This window comes from Pinus tabuliformis, chromosome 1_2, assembly GCF_031772625.1.
Source record: "Pinus tabuliformis cultivar Carrire ecotype Pingquan chromosome 1_2, CPIR1, whole genome shotgun sequence".
Taxonomy (NCBI): Eukaryota; Viridiplantae; Streptophyta; class Pinopsida; order Pinales; family Pinaceae; genus Pinus; species Pinus tabuliformis.
Window position 1 is genome coordinate 291368185 of NC_142298.1, and position 21555 is coordinate 291389739.

General features: G+C 36.6%; 2 protein-coding genes across 2 annotated transcripts; both read left to right on the forward strand.

Moving 5' to 3' along the window:
• Positions 1–319: 319 nt before the first annotated feature.
• Positions 320–20853, forward strand: LOC149205486 (bifunctional levopimaradiene synthase, chloroplastic-like). The gene is made up of 14 exons (XM_089395078.1): positions 320–468; positions 1101–1192; positions 1283–1592; positions 1753–1936; positions 2040–2257; positions 2348–2468; positions 2557–2669; positions 2775–3004; positions 18153–18265; positions 18540–18638; positions 18733–18948; positions 19323–19461; positions 19548–19796; positions 20055–20853. The coding sequence occupies exons 2-14, from the start codon at positions 1178–1180 to the stop codon at positions 20349–20351; spliced, it is 2304 nt and encodes a 767-aa protein (XP_089251204.1). The 5' UTR covers positions 320–468; positions 1101–1177; the 3' UTR covers positions 20352–20853.
• Positions 9628–11529, forward strand: LOC149205487 (bifunctional levopimaradiene synthase, chloroplastic-like). The gene is made up of 7 exons (XM_089396149.1): positions 9628–9747; positions 9838–10147; positions 10308–10491; positions 10595–10812; positions 10903–11023; positions 11112–11224; positions 11330–11529. Exons 1-7 carry the CDS (start codon positions 9733–9735, stop codon positions 11527–11529), a joined length of 1161 nt encoding a protein of 386 aa, XP_089252275.1. The 5' UTR covers positions 9628–9732.
• Positions 20854–21555: the final 702 nt, after the last annotated feature.

Consider the following 21555-nt stretch of genomic DNA (forward strand, 5'->3'; position numbering starts at 1 on the left):
AGAAAATATTTTTTTCACTTTCAATATATATATTTATTTTCTTCCTATATATAATAGTATAGATATTTAAATAGTTTATCTAAATCTTGTATTAGAATATTTTGAATAAGTATAAAAATTATACATCTTCCACACTTAAAACTTGAAATATAACTGAAGAATGATAATCTCCTTTTCCTGTTTTGGATGAGAGTAAAGGTCAGTACCACAAATAGTTCCTTTGATGTTTCCGCACTTAGGCGAAGAATAATAACCTTTTATCATGTCTTCTCCAGCAGATAAACATCGCACTTCAAACCAACTAGACTATCCATTATCCACTAGAACTATTATGGTTATTTTTTTCTCACATATCCATTATCCACTTGAACTATTATGGTTATTTTTTTCTCACATTAATTTCAGCTCAACTGATTAATGTATCTTGATATGCAGGTCCAAGCAAGATCGTTGCTTGTGTTGGACAAGGTACAGCCTCTCTTCCTTACCAGTTTACTGAAAAAACTGCCATAGCGCATTGGGTAGAAAGTAATTTAAATTTTTCAAAAGACTGGATTCGATTTATGTCGAGAAATTACTTCATTTTGTTATTTACGTTTTGAATTAATAAGTGTGATTCATCTTTAAAAAAAGAGGTATTTTGTTACGAGGTTTCAAACCATTAATTGTGAAGGTATTTTGGTCTCGAATAATAAATGTGATACGTCTTTAAGAAAATAGGTATTTTGTTAAAGGGGTTTCAAAGTGTGAAGGTATTTTGTTTGGGATGTTTCAAACCAATAAATGTGATTTTGTTAGGGATGTTTCAAAGATATTTTGGTCTCCAATAGCAAATGTGATACATCTTTAAGAAGTTTCAAAGTGTGAAGATATTATGTTAGAGACATTTCAAACCAATAAATGTGATTTTGTGAGAGATGTTTCAAACCAATAAATGAGTGATTTTGTTAGGGATGTTTCACACCAATGAATGTGATTTATCTTTAAGAAAGTTGAAAAGATCCCCAACAAAATATTTATGTGATGGATCAGCAAATAATTTTTCAATTTAAATGTTAACGGTCTCATTTTCCCTGATTGTTTTAATTGGATACCTTCAGATCCGTTTTCAGTTCCTACACTGGTCAAACGAGAATTCCCTCCAGGTTTCTGGAAGGATCATGTTATCGAATCTCTAATGCCATCTTACAAGGTTAGTAATCTCAGTTCCTGTCCATTAAATGCCCATCACTGTACCAGCTCTTCCTCCATTGTTATTCTTGACGACGTGAAATAATTATAGGTTGCACCATCAGACGAGAAGCGTATCGAGACATTAATATCCGAGATTAAGAATATGTTTCGATCTATGGGCGATGGGGAAACTAATCCCTCTGCATATGACACTGCTTGGGTAGCAAGGATTCCAGCAGTTGATGGCTCTGAGAAGCCTCAGTTTCCTGAGACACTAGAATGGATTCTTCAAAATCAGTTGAAAGATGGCTCTTGGGGTGAAGAATTCTATTTCTTGGCATATGACAGGATACTAGCTACTCTTGCATGTATTATTACTCTTACTATATGGCAGACTGGGGACACACAAGTACAAAAAGGTTTGTACATCGATCAAGGCCCTTGTGTAATTTTTTTATTATGTGTGGATTGGAGTAGAAATATGTTAATATCAGGTTTGACCTTGCGATGTCTTCACACAGTGACACAATTATGGTATATTCTTTCCTGTGAAGAGTTTTTAACTTGTACATATTTCAGGGATTGAATTTTTCAAGACACAAGCTGGAAAAATAGAGGAGGAGGCTGATAACCACAGGCCAAGTGGATTTGAAATAGTATTTCCTGCAATGCTAAAAGAAGCTAAAGCCTTAGGTCTGGATCTGCCTTACGAATGGCCTTTCATCCAGCAAATCATTGAAAAGCGGGAGGCTAAGCTTCAAAGGTTAGAATCTGATCACCATTCTCCTCTGTCATTGATAAATTTTCCATCTCTCAAAGTGATAACCGATTAACTTTACCTTTTACCTTGGTGGTGTTTGGATCAGGCTTCCTCCTGATCTTCTCTATGCCTTACCAACAACGTTACTGTATTCTTTGGAAGGCCTGCAAGAAATAGTAGAGTGGGAGAAAATAATGAAACTTCAATCCAAGGATGGGTCATTCCTCAGCTCGCCAGCATCTACAGCGGCTGCGTTCATGCGTACAGGGAACAAAAAATGCTTGGAATTCTTGAATTTTGTCTTGAAGAAATTCGGAAACCATGGTATCAAGATGACAATATGATTTCAGGAAAGCCCTTTTCATTTTATATAATTTGTGAAAAATGCTAAGAATGAAGAATTTGTTTTTGCAGTTCCTTGTCACTATCCGCTTGATTTATTGGAACGTCTGTGGGCTGTTGATACTGTTGAGAGGCTAGGGATCGATCACCATTTCAAAGAGGAGATCAAGGACGCATTGGATTATGTTTACAGGTATCATGTCTTTGGGCATTCTAAACGAGTCAGGTCTGGATCGGCTCATTAATACCTGATAATTATTATATGTGAAATTGTTGTGCAGCCACTGGGACGAAAGAGCAATTGGATGGGCGAGAGAGAATCCTGTCCCTGATATCGATGATACAGCCATGGGCCTTCGAATCTTGAGACTGCATGGATACAATGTATCCTCAGGTAAATTGATGGTGTAAAGAGTTATATTTTGCTGGGAATTGTGCCAATGGCCCTGTTTTTGAATTCATTCAGTTTGTTGAACTCTGCAACCAACATTTTTGGCAGATGTTTTAAAAACTTTTAGAGATGAGAATGGAGAGTTCTTCTGCTTCTTGGGTCAAACACAGAGAGGAGTTACAGACATGTTAAATGTCAATCGTTGTTCACACGTTGCATTTCCGGGAGAAACCATCCTGGAAGAAGCAAAACTCTGTACCGAAAGGTATCTGAGGAATGCTCTGGAGGATGTGGGCGCCTTTGACAAATGGGCTCTTAAAAAGAATATTCGGGGAGAGGTACATAATATTGTTGCCTCTTTATGTTATCAGTTTGGCTATTCGAACCATTCCAGCTTTTGGAAATAACCATATTTTAGAATTTGATTAATAGAACAAGCACGAAAATCATATCAAATTTTATAATAAAATTGTTCAACAAAATTTTATATATATATTTTTCCTCAGTTTAATATATTCGATCTTTCATTGGTGTCTGACAATTTCTTTTCCAGGTGGAATACGCACTCAAATATCCCTGGCATAGAAGTATGCCAAGGCTGGAGGCTAGAAGCTACATTGAAAATTATGGACCAAATGATGTCTGGCTAGGAAAAACTATGTATATGTAAGGTTAATAAAACCCCTCTGCAATTTTCATTTTCTAGATCGTATGACTGAGTTTTCAAAATTTTTCAATTAGTATTATGGAAAAATAAATATACCCGTTCAACTCCGGTCTGTAACAAAATATATATATATGCAGAAATAAATTAAAAAAACAAAAATATTTTATTCTTATTTCTAGGCTTGTTTATTTCTAGGCTTGTTGATATCAGAGCAATGTTTTTGTTCTTGCATGACTCCACCAAGGTATTGTTCAGGCCTGCTGGCAGCGGAGCAACACTAGAGACGAAAATTATACTTTGAAAATGTTAAGCTCACAAGCTACACTACCCTTCCTAACTCGAAACATTGTGATTATGTCGAATCTTATGTCGTGTTCAACTAAGAAGTTATAGAGGGGACCATGTTTGTTTGTGGGGTAAGTGGGAAGGCTAAGGTAATCTAAACGATGAATCAATACTCCCTAAAGAACCAAGGCCCTGCACAAAAGGAGTTAACCAAAATAGAGAAGCTGGATTCTACTAGTGTGTCACCAAGTGTTGTAGCAACTGCAACACACTCCAAAATTTTGGCCTACATTCAAATTTTGGAGCCTACTGTGGATCTTGTGATCGGTCGTTCCTTAGTCACTTATTGGTTAGTTGATGATTTCAAGCTCCCTTCTTGGATCTCAAGTAGTCGTTCACACTTTTATCTTTATATATCAAGTGTCGTCTTCGGGCATGGGAATTATCACATATCATGCAAAGGGGAGTTCTAATTTACTTCAAGGGGCAACCTTTGTGAAAATGAGTTGTTCTCATCATATATACATGTTTCACACTCATTTCCAAATTTTCACGCACTATTACACAATTGTCGTCATTATCCTCACAAATTTTATTATTGGACTTGTACTTATCGTAAGTTGCCACAAAGGTTTTCGAATTAAGAAACATATGTTTTCATATGTTATAGATGATCTATGTTGTATCGCTAAGTGCCCAAGTGTGTGGTCATAGTCAAGTTCTATCACTATTCATGTCGGTTCCATTGATCTGACACTTAGCCAAATTCGGAGGATTCCTAGCAACCTAGCCTCATCTAGCCTTCCTAAATTGCACACATCGCATATGCAACCCTTAAGATTTTTCCTTGCTGCAACTATATAATATTTGGAATTTTAATTCTTCTAGATACACAAATTCAATGGGTAATTTTGATACAATTCTAGTACTTTTTTGTGCCTTGGATGAAGATTTATGCTAATACAAACTTCATAACTATAATTTAAAAAAGAAAGAAAAAGAATATAATTCTGTATACATAAATTAAATAAAATAGATAACAAATTGAAAATGAAGATAAACAAAATCATTTATATAGATAAACTATTCAATAAAACCTTATCATATTCATTTTAAGATGCAAACTTTATGATAGATCATTTAATTTAACACTGTGGTGTTGTTGTCATTATAATTTATTTTTGATAAGAATACAATTATTAATCTTATTAATCTTAGAGGTTCTAGAATTTTAATTTAATGATTAATAGTTATTAGTAAATGATAGGATTTAATTTCCACAAAATATTCATCAACAAAGAGTTATAATTTATTTTAAAAGTAGATATATTTTTTTTTCAATTTAATTTAAAAAAATTAATATTATTATTATATTTAAGAATATGAATGTGAGAAAGTCAATTTTCATTTCATTTTAATTTATGGCATTTTTCGCTTCTTATTACTTATGGTTGTTTTTAAAATATTTTCTTGTTTCATGTTTTTAAATGTATATATATGTTTAATTCATATTGTAATTTTTTTTAATTATTAATAATAATAATTTGAAATAAAATTCTAATTTAAATAATTTTTATGATTTTTTTTGGCAATGCAAACTATGCATCAATGTCTATCAAAATTTATTAACCATTTAATTCATATCACTCAGCTAAAAAATATTTATTATAAAGACCAATATTATTACATATCTTTTTCATTAAACATTATCTTAAAAAAATATTATTTTTTTTAATAATGTCAATTTGGCTTTTAATAATATTTACCATGAAAATTGTCCAATTGAGCATCCCTTCATTATGAATATTGTGTAAACTATAAGATTCAAAGTTTATATCCCTATAAGTGAAACCAACAAAACATATATATACATATGAAATTAAATATTTAATTTACTTTTCAATAGTGTTATTGATTGGAATAATGGTTAATGTGTTTGATATGTCCCAAAAAAATAATTATGATTTACATCTGTTTCTTAATATAATTGGTTGGAATCTCATATTTAAATTGTGAAATGTGCATAATCTTAATATGTTGAATTTTTCCCAACAAAAATTAATATAATTTAGTGAAATCACATATTTCAATTGGGGAATGTGTACCATTTTATTGCTTTAAAGGTTTTTTTAAAATATTGAATTTAAATTGGATTCAAACATATTTTAAATATTAAAAAATTATTATCAAATTTAAAATATACATGAAAAATTTAAATTACACTAATAAAATATTTTTCTTATTTATAGATCTAAAATCAAAATAGAAAATGATTAACCTAATCTCTTTAAATCATAAAGAAAAATAGATTATGGAAGATTATTAATATTAATCCATTGTAATAAAGATTATTACATTGAAATTGATTTGCAGACCAAAATCCAGTATAACCTAATCAACTTCCTAATCTCTTTAACCAAATTACTCATTTTCTTTGCTTATGCCATTCACCATTAATGTTGATATTTTTTTCTCCTATGTAACTAGTTCGACAGTTGCAGCAAAAGAGTTCATCTCTACATATAAATTTGTTCATAAAATTTGTGTTTGGCATATGAATGACTCTATTCATTATGACTTTCCAAAGGAATATGAATGCTCCACTCTTGTGTTTGGCATTGAGTATGATTTCAGTGTGTATATGTGTAATAAAAGCAAAGGGCACAAACGTTCCACGCGATGCTCAACTCCTCTTAGCAATCAAAGAAACTTACAATTACGTGTCGAAATTCCTTCACAAGTCTGTCTAAATTGTCAGCTTCTTGGACTGTAGCAGTTCCATTGACTGCACTTCCGGGATCGAGATCCAAATAATTAACCTAAGCCATGTATATATAAAGATTTTGCATATACACATAAAACTTTTGCATATAATTAAGGTAGTGCTCATGGTTGATGTTGTTCTTCCAAACCACTTTGTCTTGTATGTCAAGATTTTTCTAGCTTTTTCCAGCTCTTTGAGGGAAGGGCATCGCATAGGAAGCAATCCTATTCATTATCCCTCCCGGAGGAGAAAAAAATGTGTACGTACTCCTTCTAGGATGTCGAACAATCCTTGGAGGCCTAATTTTGAAGTGGACTTTGTTGGAATAGTGTCTTTCTGTCAATTTACTCGTGACCTTAGCAGTCCCTCCGATGAAGGACGTGGACTCGATCCAGCTCATTTCACTACACGTTCTCCGCCATCTTCAACTCTAGGAAGGTTGTGTTCATAATCTTCAATAACTTCTCCTTACATCCTAGATACATTCAGATACATTCCTTGGAACAATGCATTCATATCTTTTTCCGTCCCTCCTTCCACGTTAATCTTCAATAATCTTCAATAACTTCTCCTTACGTTCAGATACATTCCTTGGAACAATGCATTCATATCTTTTTTCGTCCCTCTTTCCACGTTAATCTTCAATAATCTTCAATAACTTCTCCTTACGTTCAGATACATTCCTTGGAACAATGCATTCATATCCTTCTTCGTCCCTCCTTCCACGTTAATGCAAAAGAACTGAACACGCATGAACAGATCCTCTTCCACGAAAGGCATGTTGTATTGCCATCGGTGGATGGTTTTTGTCACCACATCTCGCCCGATTCTTGAGAATTGAAAGGCCGCGAGAATGGGGGGAACACTCACCAGTTTTATTTTCCAGGCAATCACGACGCACAAGTTGCCTCCTCCACCGCCTCTTAGAGTAATCACGACACATCATTACTCATCGCGTTCTTGTCCATGACAATTACAATTTCGACAGACTTACAATGTGTTTTAGCGTTCTCGGGAACATTACGAAACTCAAAGTGTCTGCCCTTTACCGCAACTCTCTGACCGACACAATCCCCAGATATCCAATGTTAATGATTTTGTTATAAGATCCAATTTCCTCACAAGCTCCCTTCCACCTGAACTCGACAATATTACTAACGTCCAATACATGCAACTACAAGACAATTCGCTCATAGGAAGTATACCCAACGACAAGACAATTCGCTCATAGGCAGTATACCCAACGATTATGGCTGTATAAAATCAGTCACCAGATTATAGTCACAACTCAACGCAACAATTTGAGCTGATAGATTCCTGCAGAGCTAGGAAACTGCTCTAGCTTGGCCCAGCTTTGGCTCCACGGAAATCGGCTCAGTGAGCCTATACTAGAAGAGCTAGAACGCGACTTATTCCTGAGGGATGGGAAATATATTCTTCACTCTCCGCTTGAGCACATCTTGATAAGGGAACGCGGCTCCTTACGCCTTCAAGGAATGAAACTAATTTAGCCATCCCCAAATTTGAAATCCAAATTTCAGCGTTTAAGCGGGCGAGTTTTCAAAATTCAAATGAACAACCATTAATAAGTTTGAGGCTTGTACGTGCAGTCGATTCAACTCGAAACGCGGAGGCAGCCCGCGGAGATCAGGGAAGAATTGATTGCAAATAAGGAGAGTTGTACAATGGCCGGAAAATGAAACTGTGAGTTTATCGAGGCTGCCGAAATATATCCATGCCATGTATGTAACATCATCCATAAACATGTCACGTCGACTCCAAAACGTCGCATTATAGGCTACTCCCAAAAGGTTTCCGGGTTTAATAATTCCGATAATGAAGATAAACATCCGTCTCTATAGTCCACCACGTAAGGGCTGCCCCGCACACGACAAAATATCGGAATCTATGGACTAGGCTTTCAACCCGCTTGTGGGCGCCATTTTTGAGTCTGAAGATGACTGGATGTAGACCCCAATATTATTTATAGGAAATCCTCATGAGATGACTTTTCATCTCATTGAGTTCAATCTCTGCAACTCGGTGAAGATGGCCTTGCCTTCCTCTTCATTGTCATCCCAGATTCATACTGGAGCTACCACACAATGCATTCCACATTTCCACAGCTCGCTTAATGCAGGAACCAGTGCTGGCAAACGAAGAAGCTTGTACCTACATTTCCACAGCTCGCTTAATGCAGGAACCAGCGCTGGCAAACGAAGAAGCTTGTACCTACGATGGGGTAAAGCTGAGTATATAATTTCTATTGCGTTTTTCTGAGAAATAGCTCTGTTTATCATTTGATCATTCTACATTTAACTGAAGAATGATAATCTCCTTTTCCTGTTTTGGATGAGAGTAAAGGTCAGTAGATAATTTCCACAAATAGTTCCTTTGATGTTTCCGCACTTAGGCGAAGAATAATAACCTTTTATCATGTCTTCTCCAGCAGATAACCAGGCAAAAAAACTGGGTAAACATCACACTTCAAACCAACTAGACTATCCATTATCCACTAGAACTATCATGGTTATTTTTTTCTCACATATCCATTATTTTTTTCTCACATTAATTTCAGCTCAACTGATTAATGTATCTTGATATGCAGGTCCAAGCAAGATCGTTGCTTGTGTTGGACAAGGTACCGCCTCTCTTCCTTACCAGTTTACTGAAAAAACTGCCATAGCGCATTTGGTAGAAAGTAATTTAAATTTTTCAAAAGACTGGATTCGCTTTAGGTCGAGAAATTACTTCATTTTGTTATCTACGTTTTGAATTAATAAGTGTGATTCATCTTTAAAAAAAGAGGTATTTTGTTACGAGGTTTCAAACCATTAATTGTGAAGGTATTTTGGTCTCGAATTATAAATGTGATACATCTTTAAGAAAATAGGTATTTTGTTAAATGGGTTTCAAAGTGTAAGTTATTTTGTTCAGGATGTAAGGGGTTTCAAAGTGTGAAGGTATTTTGTTTGGGATGTTTCAAACCAATAAATGTGATTTTGTTAGGGATGTTTCAAAGATATTTTGGTCTCTAATAATAAATGTGATACATCTTTAAGAAAATAGGTATTTTGTTTGAGAGGTTTCGAAGCTTGAAGATATTCTGTTAGAGATGTTTCAAACCAATACATGTGTGATTTTGTTAGGGATGTTTCACACCAATAAATGTGATTCATCTTTAAATATTTATGTGATGGATCAGCAAATAAATTTTCAATTTAAATGTTAACTGTCTCATTTTCCCTGTTTGTTTTAATTGGATACCTTCAGATCCGTTTCCAGTTCCTCCACTGGTCAAACAAGAATTCCCTCCAGGTTTCTGGAAGGATCATGTTATCGAATCTCTAATGCCATCTTACAAGGTTAGTAATCTCAGTTCCTGTCCATTAAATGCCCATCACTGTACCAGCTCTTCCTCCATTGTTATTATTGACGACGTGAAATAATTATAGGTTGCACCATCAGACGAGAAGCGTATCGAGACATTAATATCCGAGATTAAGAATATGTTTCGATCTATGGGCGATGGGGAAACTAATCCCTCTGCATATGACACTGCTTGGGTAGCAAGGATTCCAGCAGTTGATGGCTCTGAGAAGCCTCAGTTTCCTGAGACACTAGAATGGATTCTTCAAAATCAGTTGAAAGATGGCTCTTGGGGTGAAGAATTCTATTTCTTGGCATATGACAGGATACTAGCTACTCTTGCATGTGTTATTACTCTTACTATATGGCAGACTGGGGACACACAAATACAAAAAGGTTTGTACATCGATCAAGGCCCTTGTGTAATTTTTTTATTATGTGTGGATTGGAGTAGAAATATGTTAATATCAGGTTTGACCTTGCGATGTCTTCACACAGTGACAAAATTATGGTATATTCTTTCCTGTGAAGAGTTTTTAACTTGTACATATTTCAGGGATTGAATTTTTCAAGAGACAAGCTGGAAAAATAGAGGAGGAGGCTGATAGCCACAGGCCAAGTGGATTTGAAATAGTATTTCCTGCAATGCTCAAAGAAGCTAAAGCCTTAGGTCTGGATCTGCCTTACGAATGGCCTTTCATCCAGCAAATCATTGAAAAGCGGGAGGCTAAGCTTCAAAGGTTAGAATCTGATCACCATTCTCCTCTGTCATTGATAAATTTTCCATCTCTCAAAGTGATAACCGATTAACTTTACCTTTTACCTTGGTGGTGTTTGGATCAGGCTTCCTCCTGATCTTCTCTATGCCTTACCAACAACGTTACTGTATTCTTTGGAAGGCCTGCAAGAAATAGTAGAGTGGGAGAAAATAATGAAACTTCAATCCAAGGATGGGTCATTCCTCAGCTCGCCAGCATCTACAGCGGCTGCGTTCATGCGTACAGGGAACAAAAAATGCTTGGAATTCTTGAATTTTGTCTTGAAGAAATTCGGAAACCATGGTATCAAGATGACAATATGATTTCAGGAAAGCCCTTTTCATTTTATATAATTTGTGAAAAATGCTAAGAATGAAGAATTTGTTTTTGCAGTTCCTTGTCACTATCCGCTTGATCTATTCGAACGTCTGTGGGCTGTTGATACTGTTGAGAGGCTAGGGATCGATCACCATTTCAAAGAGGAGATCAAGGACGCATTGGATTATGTTTACAGGTATCATGTCTTTGGGCATTCTAAACGAATCAGGTCTGGATCGGCTCATTAATACCTGATAATTATTATATGTGAAATTGTTGTGCAGCCACTGGGACGAAAGAGGAATTGGATGGGCCAGAGAGAATCCTGTCCCTGATATCGATGATACAGCCATGGGCCTTCGAATCTTGAGACTGCATGGATACAATGTATCCTCAGGTAAATTGATGGTGTAAAGAGTTATATTTTGCTGGGAATTGTGCCAATGGCCCTGTTTTTGAATTCATTCAGTTTGTTGAACTCTGCAACCAACATTTTTGGCAGATGTTTTAAAAACTTTTAGAGATGAGAATGGAGAGTTCTTCTGCTTCTTGGGTCAAACACAGAGAGGAGTTACAGACATGTTAAATGTCAATCGTTGTTCACACGTTGCATTTCCGGGAGAAACCATCCTGAAAGAAGCAAAACTCTGTACCGAAAGGTATATGAGGAATGCTCTGGAGGATGTGGGCGCCTTTTGTTAGGTATTTTTGATGGAGAAAATACCAAAAACCAAGATTCAAACAAACACCACAGAGGCAATGCTCTGTTTCCTTCACTCCAGGATCTTTTTGTGCACAGGGGAACTTAAAAATTAATTTCACTGAGAAACAGAGTATTTTAACACCATGAAAGATTTCTATTCATTAAAACAAAAAAAAATTTACTCTGTCTCCATATGAGAATTTACACTGCTGGAAAAATTCCCATTAACATTTACTACTGTAAAACCTCCATTTACATAAACTCTTTTTACACGCTGCTGTAAATCAAAAACAAATTACTTTTACATCCAAAACAAATGCGCTCATGGATATTACAACACCTTCAGCACACAAAACATTCTCATTTCACCACCGTTCCATTAAGAAAGTCAAAACAGAACTTTACCAAATATATCATGTGCACTGCTGTGCATACATCTCTGGTTCTCTCTCGCTGCTGCCAACACACACACTATATTTTCCTCCCGTGTGCCATACATACATTGATAAAAGTCAACACTCAAACATAAAAAAACTTATTACATACGATTTCATATATTTAATACATGCCGTATATAAACAAATATATATAAAAAATATGGGACGTATGCCCATCACCATATTAAAGGCCACCACTTAATTCTACGTTGACACATTAAACTTCATGTCCTTTCTTCCACGGCGGTCAACCCAAAAATTTAACACTCCACGCAATAGTTTTAATTTGGTGCAGGTTCGTATGCAGCTCCAAGTGATCAACGGCGGAGAACATTCAATCAAATCGGACGGTGGACAACAATATCGGAAGGAACTTTGTCACCTAACTTTATCGCCCGAGAAAACTACGTTGGCTGATGTCAGGGGAGAGCCACGCGTCTGCTCCAGATTTTCTCGGGTTCAAGAGTACGGAGATTCCCTTCGCCGGAAAATGGACCCGAGAACTCTCCGGCGGGTTTGCTCGACGGTTTCTGGCGTCTGCGTTGAAATTACGACTTCAACACTCCCCTTTAATTTCAACAGCTGGGCATTCGGTCATACCGAGACACTTCCTCAAAAATTCAAAGCTCTTCTGATCCAATGGCTTTGTCAAGATGTCTGCTACCTGTTCTTGAGTCCTGCAATGTTCTAGGACAATTTCTCCATTGTTCACCAATTCTCTGATGTAGTGAAACCTTGTATCAATGTGTTTCGTTCTCTTATGAAACACTGAATTCTTTGACAATGCAATAGCTGAGCTATTGTCACAAAAGATCACTGTCGCTTTTGCCTGCTCTTGGCCTAAGCTTCTCAACATTCTTCTCATCCACACTGCTTGACATGCTGCTGCTGTAGCTGCCACATATTCAGCCTCTGCTGTAGACAATGCTACAATGGACTGCTTCTTAGAAGCCCATGAAATGGCTTCTGAACCCATATGAAATACATAACCGGAAGTGCTCTTCCGATCATCTACACTTCCAGCCCAATCGCTATCTGTGTACCCAACCAAATCTGAATGTTCTGAGGCATGATATAGAATTCCAAACATTTTGGTACCTTTGACATACCTCAAAATTCTCTTTCCTGCCTGCCAATGTGCCTCCTTCGGCCTCTCCATGAACTTGGAAATTAAACTAACAGCATACATTAAATCAGGCCTAGTTGCTGTTAAATACATAAGACTACCCACAATACTTTTATACAAGCTAGGATCAAAATCCTTGCTGCTGTCCTCTCTGCTGAGTTTTAATCCCATCACTGTGGAAGTGATTGCTGCCTTGCATTCTTGCATGTTAAATCTGCCCAAAACTTGATTTACATATCTTGCTTGAGATATAAAAATTTCTTTTTCATTTTGATCTACTTCTATGCCTAAGAAGTATCTCAACAAACCCATGTCAGTCATTTCAAATTCATCCTTCATGACTGATTTAAAATTCTCAATAAGATAAATATCATTTCCAGTGAAAATAACATCATCTACATACAAGACAACAATTAAAATTTTACAATCATTTTCCTTGATGTAGACTGTGGGTTCTCCTTCACACTTGTCAAATTCATTATCCAATAGATATGAATCTATCTTGCTGTACCATGCTCTTGGCGCTTGCTTCAGCGCATAAAGAGCCTTCTTCAATTTGCACACTTTGTGCTCTTCACCTTTCTTCTCATAGCCGAGAGGCTGTTCAACATAAACCTCTTCCTTTAACACTCCATTTAGGAATGCTGACTTCACGTCCATTTAGTAGACTTTCCATTTGTTTTGTGCTGCTATGGATAGCACTGCTCTCACGGTTTCCATTCTTGCAACCGGGGCGAAAGTCTCCTCATAATCTCTCCCATACTACTGCTTGTACCCTTTGACAACCAGCCTTGCCTTGTGCCTTTCTATCTTGCCTTCAGCATTGCTCTTGGTCTTGTAGACCCATTTCACACCAATGACTTCTTTGCCTTTTGGTAGCTCAACCAAATCCCATGTTTTGTTTCTCTCTATGGCATTCATCTCCTCATCCATAGCTTCTATCCATTTCCTATCTTTGATTGCATCTTCGAAATGAATGGGATCATCAACATGACAATACAAGGCAAATAAGGAATTCATTCCTTCTTCATAAATTTCACTTAGATTTCTAAACTTCTTACCTCTTTCATTTGGTGTGCAAGTGCTTGAAGATGCACTTGAATTTCCTCCTTGTGGTGTGCTTGGAGAAGCACTTTCATTTATCCTCAATGGTGTCCCTTGTTGTCCTTGTGTTGGCGTTGCTGTTTGGGGATGCATTTCAGCCACCTCCTCTTCATCTTCATCATGAGACAAACAGTTCTTGACATTCACTGTTTTCTCTATGCTTCCATCCCAAGCTTCTTCCTCAATGAATTGAACATCCCTGCTTACAAAGAACTTCTTGGTAGATGGGATGTACAGCCTGTAGGCTTTGGATTCATCACTGTATCCAATGAAGATGCATTTCTCCCCTTTGCTGTCCAACTTCCTCCTTAGCTGATCTGGTATGTGTGCATAGGCCACACACCCAAAAACTCTCATGTGGGTGACTCCTTGTTTTCTCCCACTCCATGCCTCTTCTGGCACTTTGTTCAAGACTGCTTTTGTAGGACACCTGTTCAATATATAAACTGCACAATGTACAGCTTCAGCCCAATACTCATTTGGCAAATGCTTTGCCTTCAACATGCTCCTTGCCATCTCCATGATGGTTCTGTTTTTCCTTTCAGCAACTCCATTTTGCTGCGGAGTGTACCGAGTTGTGAACTGTTTATGTATTCCATTTTCTCTACAAAACTTTAGGAATTCATTTGAGATATACTCACCTCCTCTATCATTTCTCAATACTTTTATGTGCAGCCCGCTTTGGTTCTCCACAAGTGCTTTGAAATTTTGGAATTTCTCAAAGACTTCACTTTTGTTCTTGAGGAAATATATCCAAGTCTTTCTTGTAAAATCATCAATGAATGTCAAGAAATATAGGCTGCCTGCTAATGATGGAGCTTGCATTGGTCCACACAAATCTGAGTGGATAATCTCTAAGGGTGCCTTTGCCCTTATGCTTTTCCCTGATGGAAAACTTTCTCTATGTTGTTTGCCCAATATACAACCTTCACAAAGGCTGTCCGGCTTCTCTATCAATGGTAATCCCTTTACCATTCCTTTTCTGCTCAATAAGTTTAGACCTCCAAAATTTAGATGCCCGAATCTCAAGTGCCATAACCAGTTCTCATCCTTTGGCATGCTTTGGAAGGCCTCTTGGGTGACTGCTGCCATTTCCCTTTTGTTCTTCATGTCTGCCCTGATCCGGAGAGGGAACATCCTGTTCTTTGTCATCTTCACTTCAGCAATGCATCTTTTGCTGGGTGGTATATCCATGATGGTGCATACATCATTTTTAAAGAAAAATTGTACCCCTTATGGACAAGCTGTCCAATACTCAAGAGATTACATCTCATTCCGGGGACATAGTATACATCTGCTATGGTTTTCCTTTCTCCTTGCTTTGAAAATATTTTTACTTCTCCTTTTCCCATAACAGACACTTTACTATCAGTTCCCAGTGTGACTTCTGATTTCACATTTTTATCTAGGGCAGAAAAGAAGGCTATGTTTCCGGTCATATGGTTGCTGCAACCTGAGTCTAAAAACCATATGTCCTCACTATGTGTTTCAGCCATGTTACAAGCTAACAGGACATTTTCATGACTGCTGTTTTCTCTTGTAACATTTGCATTTTGTCTATTGTTCATATCATGCTGTTTCTTTCTACAATCACTAGCATAATGTCCATACTTTTTGCAATAATAGCATTGAACATTAGATTTATCATACCTTTGTCCTTGAGCATGATGTTGTCCTCCTTGTTCTGCTGCCTTGACCTTGGTTCTGATTTGGATTGCTGCCTCTTCCTTGTGCATTTGATGTGCTGTTTCTTCCACCTCTGTTCTGGCTTCTGCCTCTTCCTCTTCGGTTTCCTTTTCCTTGACCTCTTCCTCTTCCAAAGGACATCTGGGTCTTGAAGGCTTGCTCAAGAGATGAGTTTTCATTCCTACTCAACCTCTGCTCATGTGTTATCAGTGATGCATGTAGCTCATCAACTGAATAGTTTGAGAGATCCTTTGTCTCTTCAATGGTGGTGACTATGGCATCGAACCTTGAGGGTAAGACCCTCAATATTTTCTCCACAATCCTTCTATCTTCAATGGTTTCTCCATGAGTTCTCATTTGTGTGATTACACCAATCACATGAGTGAAGAATGAGTCAATGTTATCTGACTCCTTCATGTTCAAGTTCTCAAAATCCTTTCTCAGCAATTGTAGTTTTGCTGTCTTCACTCTCTCCATGCCTTGATAGGCTGTCTTAAGGGTTTCCCATGATTCATTTGCTGTCTTAGCTGCTGCTAACCTTGGAAATATACTCTGGTCTACTGCTAGATACAACAAAACACGAGCTTTTGAATCCTTCTTCCTATTACTCTTCAGCAGATCCTTCTCTCCCTAAGTTAATGCATTGAACTCAGTTTCATCTGCTGGTTCTTCAAAACCATCTTCAACTATTTCCCATAAGTCTTGGGAAGCAAGCAAGGCTTTCATAGTTATTGACCAGTAGTCATAGTTCTTCCCATTAAACTGTGGGAGCTGGGTATTAAACATACCCATACCAGTGCTTGTGCTAGCCATTCCTTGACTGTGTATTTAAAACACTGACTGTCTCTTCAATAACAAACAAGATAGCTATGAAGAATACCTGAATCCTTCGTTGTCTGAGTCTTCTGTCTGCCTGAGAAGTTTTGCTGCAGCAACAACCTTCTCCCTTCAGCTTCTTTAACTTCTTTAAAGAGCCTGGACCAGCTCTGATACCACTGTTAGGTATTTTTGATGGAGAAAATACCAAAAACCAAGATTCAAACAAACACCACAGAGGCAATGCTCTGTTTCCTTCACTCCAGGATCTTTTTGTGCACAGGGGAGCTTAAAAATTAATTTCACTGAGAAACAGAGTATTTTAACACCATGAAAGATTTCTATTCATTAAAACAAAAAAAAATTTACTCTGTCTCCATATGAGAATTTACACTGCTGGAAAAATTCCCATTAACATTTACTGCTGTAAAACCTCCATTTACATTCACTAGTGTAAAACTCTTTTTACACGCTGCTGTAAATCAAAAACAAATTACTTTTACATCCAAAACAAATGCGCTCATGGATATTACAACACCTTCAGCACACAAAACATTCTCATTTCACCACCGTTCCATTACGAAAGTCAAAACAGAACTTTACCAAGTATATCATGTGCACTGCTGTGCATACATCTCTGGTTCTCTCTCGCTGCTGCCAACACACACACTATATTTTCCTCCCGTGTGCCATACATACATTGATAAAAGTCAACACTCAAACATAAAAAAACTTATTACATACGATTTCATATATTTAATACATGCCGTATATAAACAAATATATATAAAAAATATGGGACATATGCCCATCACCATATTAAAGGCCACCACTTAATTCTACGTTGACACATTAAACTTCATGTCCTTTCTTCCACGGCGGTCAACCCAAAAATTTAACACTCCACGCAATAGTTTTAATTTGGTGCAGGTTCGTATGCAGCTCCAGGTGATCAACGGCGGAGAACATTCAATCAAATCGGACGGTGGACAACAATATCGGAAGGCACTTTGTCACCTAACTTTATCGCCCGAGAAAACTACGTTGGCTGATGTCAGGGGAGAGCCACGCGTCTGCTCCAGATTTTCTCGGGTTCAAGAGTACGGAGATTCCCTTCGCCGGAAAATGGACCCGAGAACTCTTCGGCGGGTTTGCTCGACGGTTTCTGGCGTCTGCGTTGAAATTACGACTTCAACACCTTTGACAAATGGGCTCTTAAAAAGAATATTCGGGGAGAGGTACATAATATTGTTGCCTCTTTACGTTATCAGTTTGGCTATTCGAACCATTCCAGATTTTGGAAATAACCATATTTTAGAATTTGATTAATCGAACAAGCACGAAAATCATATCAAATTTTATAATAAATTGTTCAGCAAAATTTTATATATATATTTTTTCCTCAGTTTAATATATTCGATCTTTCATTAGTGTCTGACAATTTCTTTTCCAGGTGGAATACGCACTCAAATATCCCTGGCATAGAAGTATGCCAAGGCTGGAGGCTAGAAGCTACATTGAAAATTATGGACCAAATGATGTCTGGCTAGGAAAAACTATGTATATGTAAGGTTAATAAAACCCCTCTGCAATTTTCATTTTCGAGATCGTATGACTGAGTTTTCAATATTTTTCAATTAGTATTATGGAAAAATAAATTTACCCGTTCAACTCCGGTCTGTAACAATATATATATATATATATATATATATATATATATATATATATATATATATATATATATATATGCAGAAATAAATTAAAAAAACAAAAATATTTTATTTTTATCTCTGTAAAACCTCCATTAATATATACTTCCCTCTGTAACTCCCTCTACCAGGATGCCAAACATTTCCAACGAAAAATACTTGGAATTAGCAAAATTGGACTTCAATCGTGTGCAATTTTTACACAGACAGGAGCTTCAAGATATTCGGAGGTGCACATACTCCACATTTGCATTTAAATTTTCATTCATATTAAGTCTGTCTTCCTTACAATTAACAATATATTTTGTTTTGCATTGTTCAAAGGTGGTGGAATTCATCGGGTTTCTCAGACCTCGGCTTCACTCGGGAACGTGTGGCTGAAATATATTTTTCACCAGCGTCCTTTTTGTTTGAGCCAGAGTTCGCTACCTGCAGAGCCGTTTACACAAAAACTTCTAATTTCACAGTCATATTAGATGATCTTTATGACGGTCATGGAACTTTGGACAATCTCAAGTTGTTTTCAGAATCTGTGAAAAGGTGAACATTTTATTTATTTCAACTTTTTCTCAAAGGGCAGGTACTTTATTGCCAAGCTGTATAGACTTTAAAAATTGGCTTGATTATTAAAATCTGTAAAATCTATAAAGATATAGATACTCTATTGAAATCTGTAAAACTGATTATTAAAATCTGTAAAACCTATAAAGAGATAGATACTCTATTTAAATCTGTAAAATCTATAAAGAGACAGATACTCTATCATTTTCATGGGAAATTGTGAACTGGTTTAACTATTAAAATTTATAAAAATAAAGATTTTTCATTTTTTCCATTTGAAATTGTGATGTACTTTATTATTTCAAATTGTGACATACTTTATTATTCTAAATTATTATTGGCTTTGTTTTTAGATGGGATCTATCCTTGGTAGATCAAATGCCACAAGACATGAAAACATGTTTTAAGGGTTTTTACAATACTTTTAATGAAATAGCTGAAGAAGGGCGGAAGAGGCAAGGGCGTGACGTGCTAGGCTACATTCAAAAAGTTGTATGTATTAAGTGTGTCATATTTTAGTTGTGGTTTAATATTGATTATAGTTTCATCATTCACTGATACGGTATGGCATATGGCAGTGGGAGGTCCAGTTGGGAGCGTATACCAAAGAAGCAGAATGGTCTGTAGCTAGATACGTGCCGTCCTATGATGAATACATAGGGAACGCGAGTGTTTCAATAGCATTGGGAACAGTGGTTCTCATCAGCGCTCTTTTCACCGGGGAGATTCTTACAGATGATATACTCTCCAAAATTGGTCGCGATTCCAGATTTCTATACCTCATGGGCTTGACAGGGCGTCTAGTGAACGACACCAAAACTTATCAGGTACTTAGTATTTTCAACATCTTACAATTAGATACTAAGTATTATGTGGTAAAGTAATCATTGGTTTCTTGTTTTTCCATTTTGTTTATCTAAAAACAATGTTCAATTGACAATATGAATAAGCAATAGTTAGATCAGAATAACATGTATACAATGTAAAAGATGAAAAACCAAAAACAAGAAACCAATCATTAATTAAGTGCATAATGTTTAATATTTACCATCTAACACAGGGCCATTCATATGCTTTAAATGCAGGCTGAGAGAGGTCAAGGAGAGGTGGCTTCTGCAATACAGTGTTACATGAAGGACCATCCTGAGATGTCCGAAGAAGAAGCTCTCAAACACGTCTATACTGTCATGGATAATGCTCTTGCTGAGTTGAATAGAGAGTTTGTGAATAACAAAGATGTGCCCGACACTTGCAAGAGACTGGTTTTTGAAACGGCGAGAATAATGCAGTTGTTTTACATGGATGGAGACGGTTTGACACTTTCACATAATATGGAAATTAAGGAGCATGTCAAAAACTGCCTCTTCCAACCGGTTGCTTAGATTCAATTTTTAAGTTGAAGGTCTCTCATGACATTGTGTTAACGTTATAATAACGCAGGCATATGAGTTGTTGCCTAGTATTGGTATTTGTTAGAGCTGTCTTGTTTGTTTAGTACAAGTGATGCAGGAGCATCCAGCTAAGGGCACCATGACCGGGTGTTGGTCTCCGCCAAGGTGGAAAGATTTATCAGTGTTTGGTTTCTTTATGTTTAATTAGTCAAAGCAGAATGTAGGGACTTGTTTTTTTTTTTTTTTCATTATTAGTTAGGGAACAGTATAGGTAGTTAGGGTCACCATCAACATTGCCTATCTTTTAGTGAATAACTGTTTCTTCCATTTGGAACAAAGAAAAAAAGACATCTATATCAATTGTAAAATCTTGCAACGCAAGAAGGACCGAATAAGTTAACAGTTATGTAACTAATAAAAGAAACAATTGAAGCGTAACTGTGCACAGTTCAGGTAACTGTGGGTAAACAGTACAAATATGAAATGTAAATCATTCTGAAGGGGTTCAACATATGAGAACAGTGATAGAATATAGAGAATATTTTTCATTCTTTTGAGTCCATTTGTAACAGTCATTGAAATGTTTATCTACTTTTTCCTAATCATTGAATAAACCCAAATAAGCAGATACAGTGCATGCCTATCCTTTTTCATTTGTTTTCTCTCCTAAAAAAAAATAGTAAGTAGACAAAGAAAATTGCACGGGAATTTCCAGCACGAAGGCTCGCAATCGAAAAACATAGACCACGACCGAAAGATCCAAACACATTACGAACTGTTCGACCAAGAACGAGCATATAATTGCTTAATAACAAAACCTAGGACAGAGGTAACAAATACAACCGAATACATTGTATTTCTTTTCATTCCAAACAGAAAAATATTTGTATACATATTATAGTCCACAAATAATCCATTGAACAACAGAAGAACCTAACGAACCAGCAAAACCCTAAGGCGAGGGTTTTGGATGGTCTCCAACACAGGGTTTTATAATTACAAATTTTGTAGAATCAAACAAGGGTTTGTATCAAATAACCTAGGTCGCATAGCGACGATAGAGAGGTACAGGCGAACCAGAACCGAGACTTTGCCCAACAAAAACCGACAGAGACTAACTATTAAAAGCAAAATGACAACAATAGCAGAGCCTACCAGGAGAGAGCCGAAGCATTTACACTAACCACGCCAACGA

Coding starts and splice junctions, on each gene's coding strand:
- LOC149205486 (XM_089395078.1), top strand. Junction 2,258..2,347: donor GAAGAAATTCGGAAACCATG/GTATCAAGATGA, acceptor TTGTTTTTGCAG/TTCCTTGTCACTATCCGCTT. Junction 2,469..2,556: donor GCATTGGATTATGTTTACAG/GTATCATGTCTT, acceptor ATTGTTGTGCAG/CCACTGGGACGAAAGAGCAA.
- LOC149205487 (XM_089396149.1), top strand. Junction 10,813..10,902: donor GAAGAAATTCGGAAACCATG/GTATCAAGATGA, acceptor TTGTTTTTGCAG/TTCCTTGTCACTATCCGCTT. Junction 11,024..11,111: donor GCATTGGATTATGTTTACAG/GTATCATGTCTT, acceptor ATTGTTGTGCAG/CCACTGGGACGAAAGAGGAA.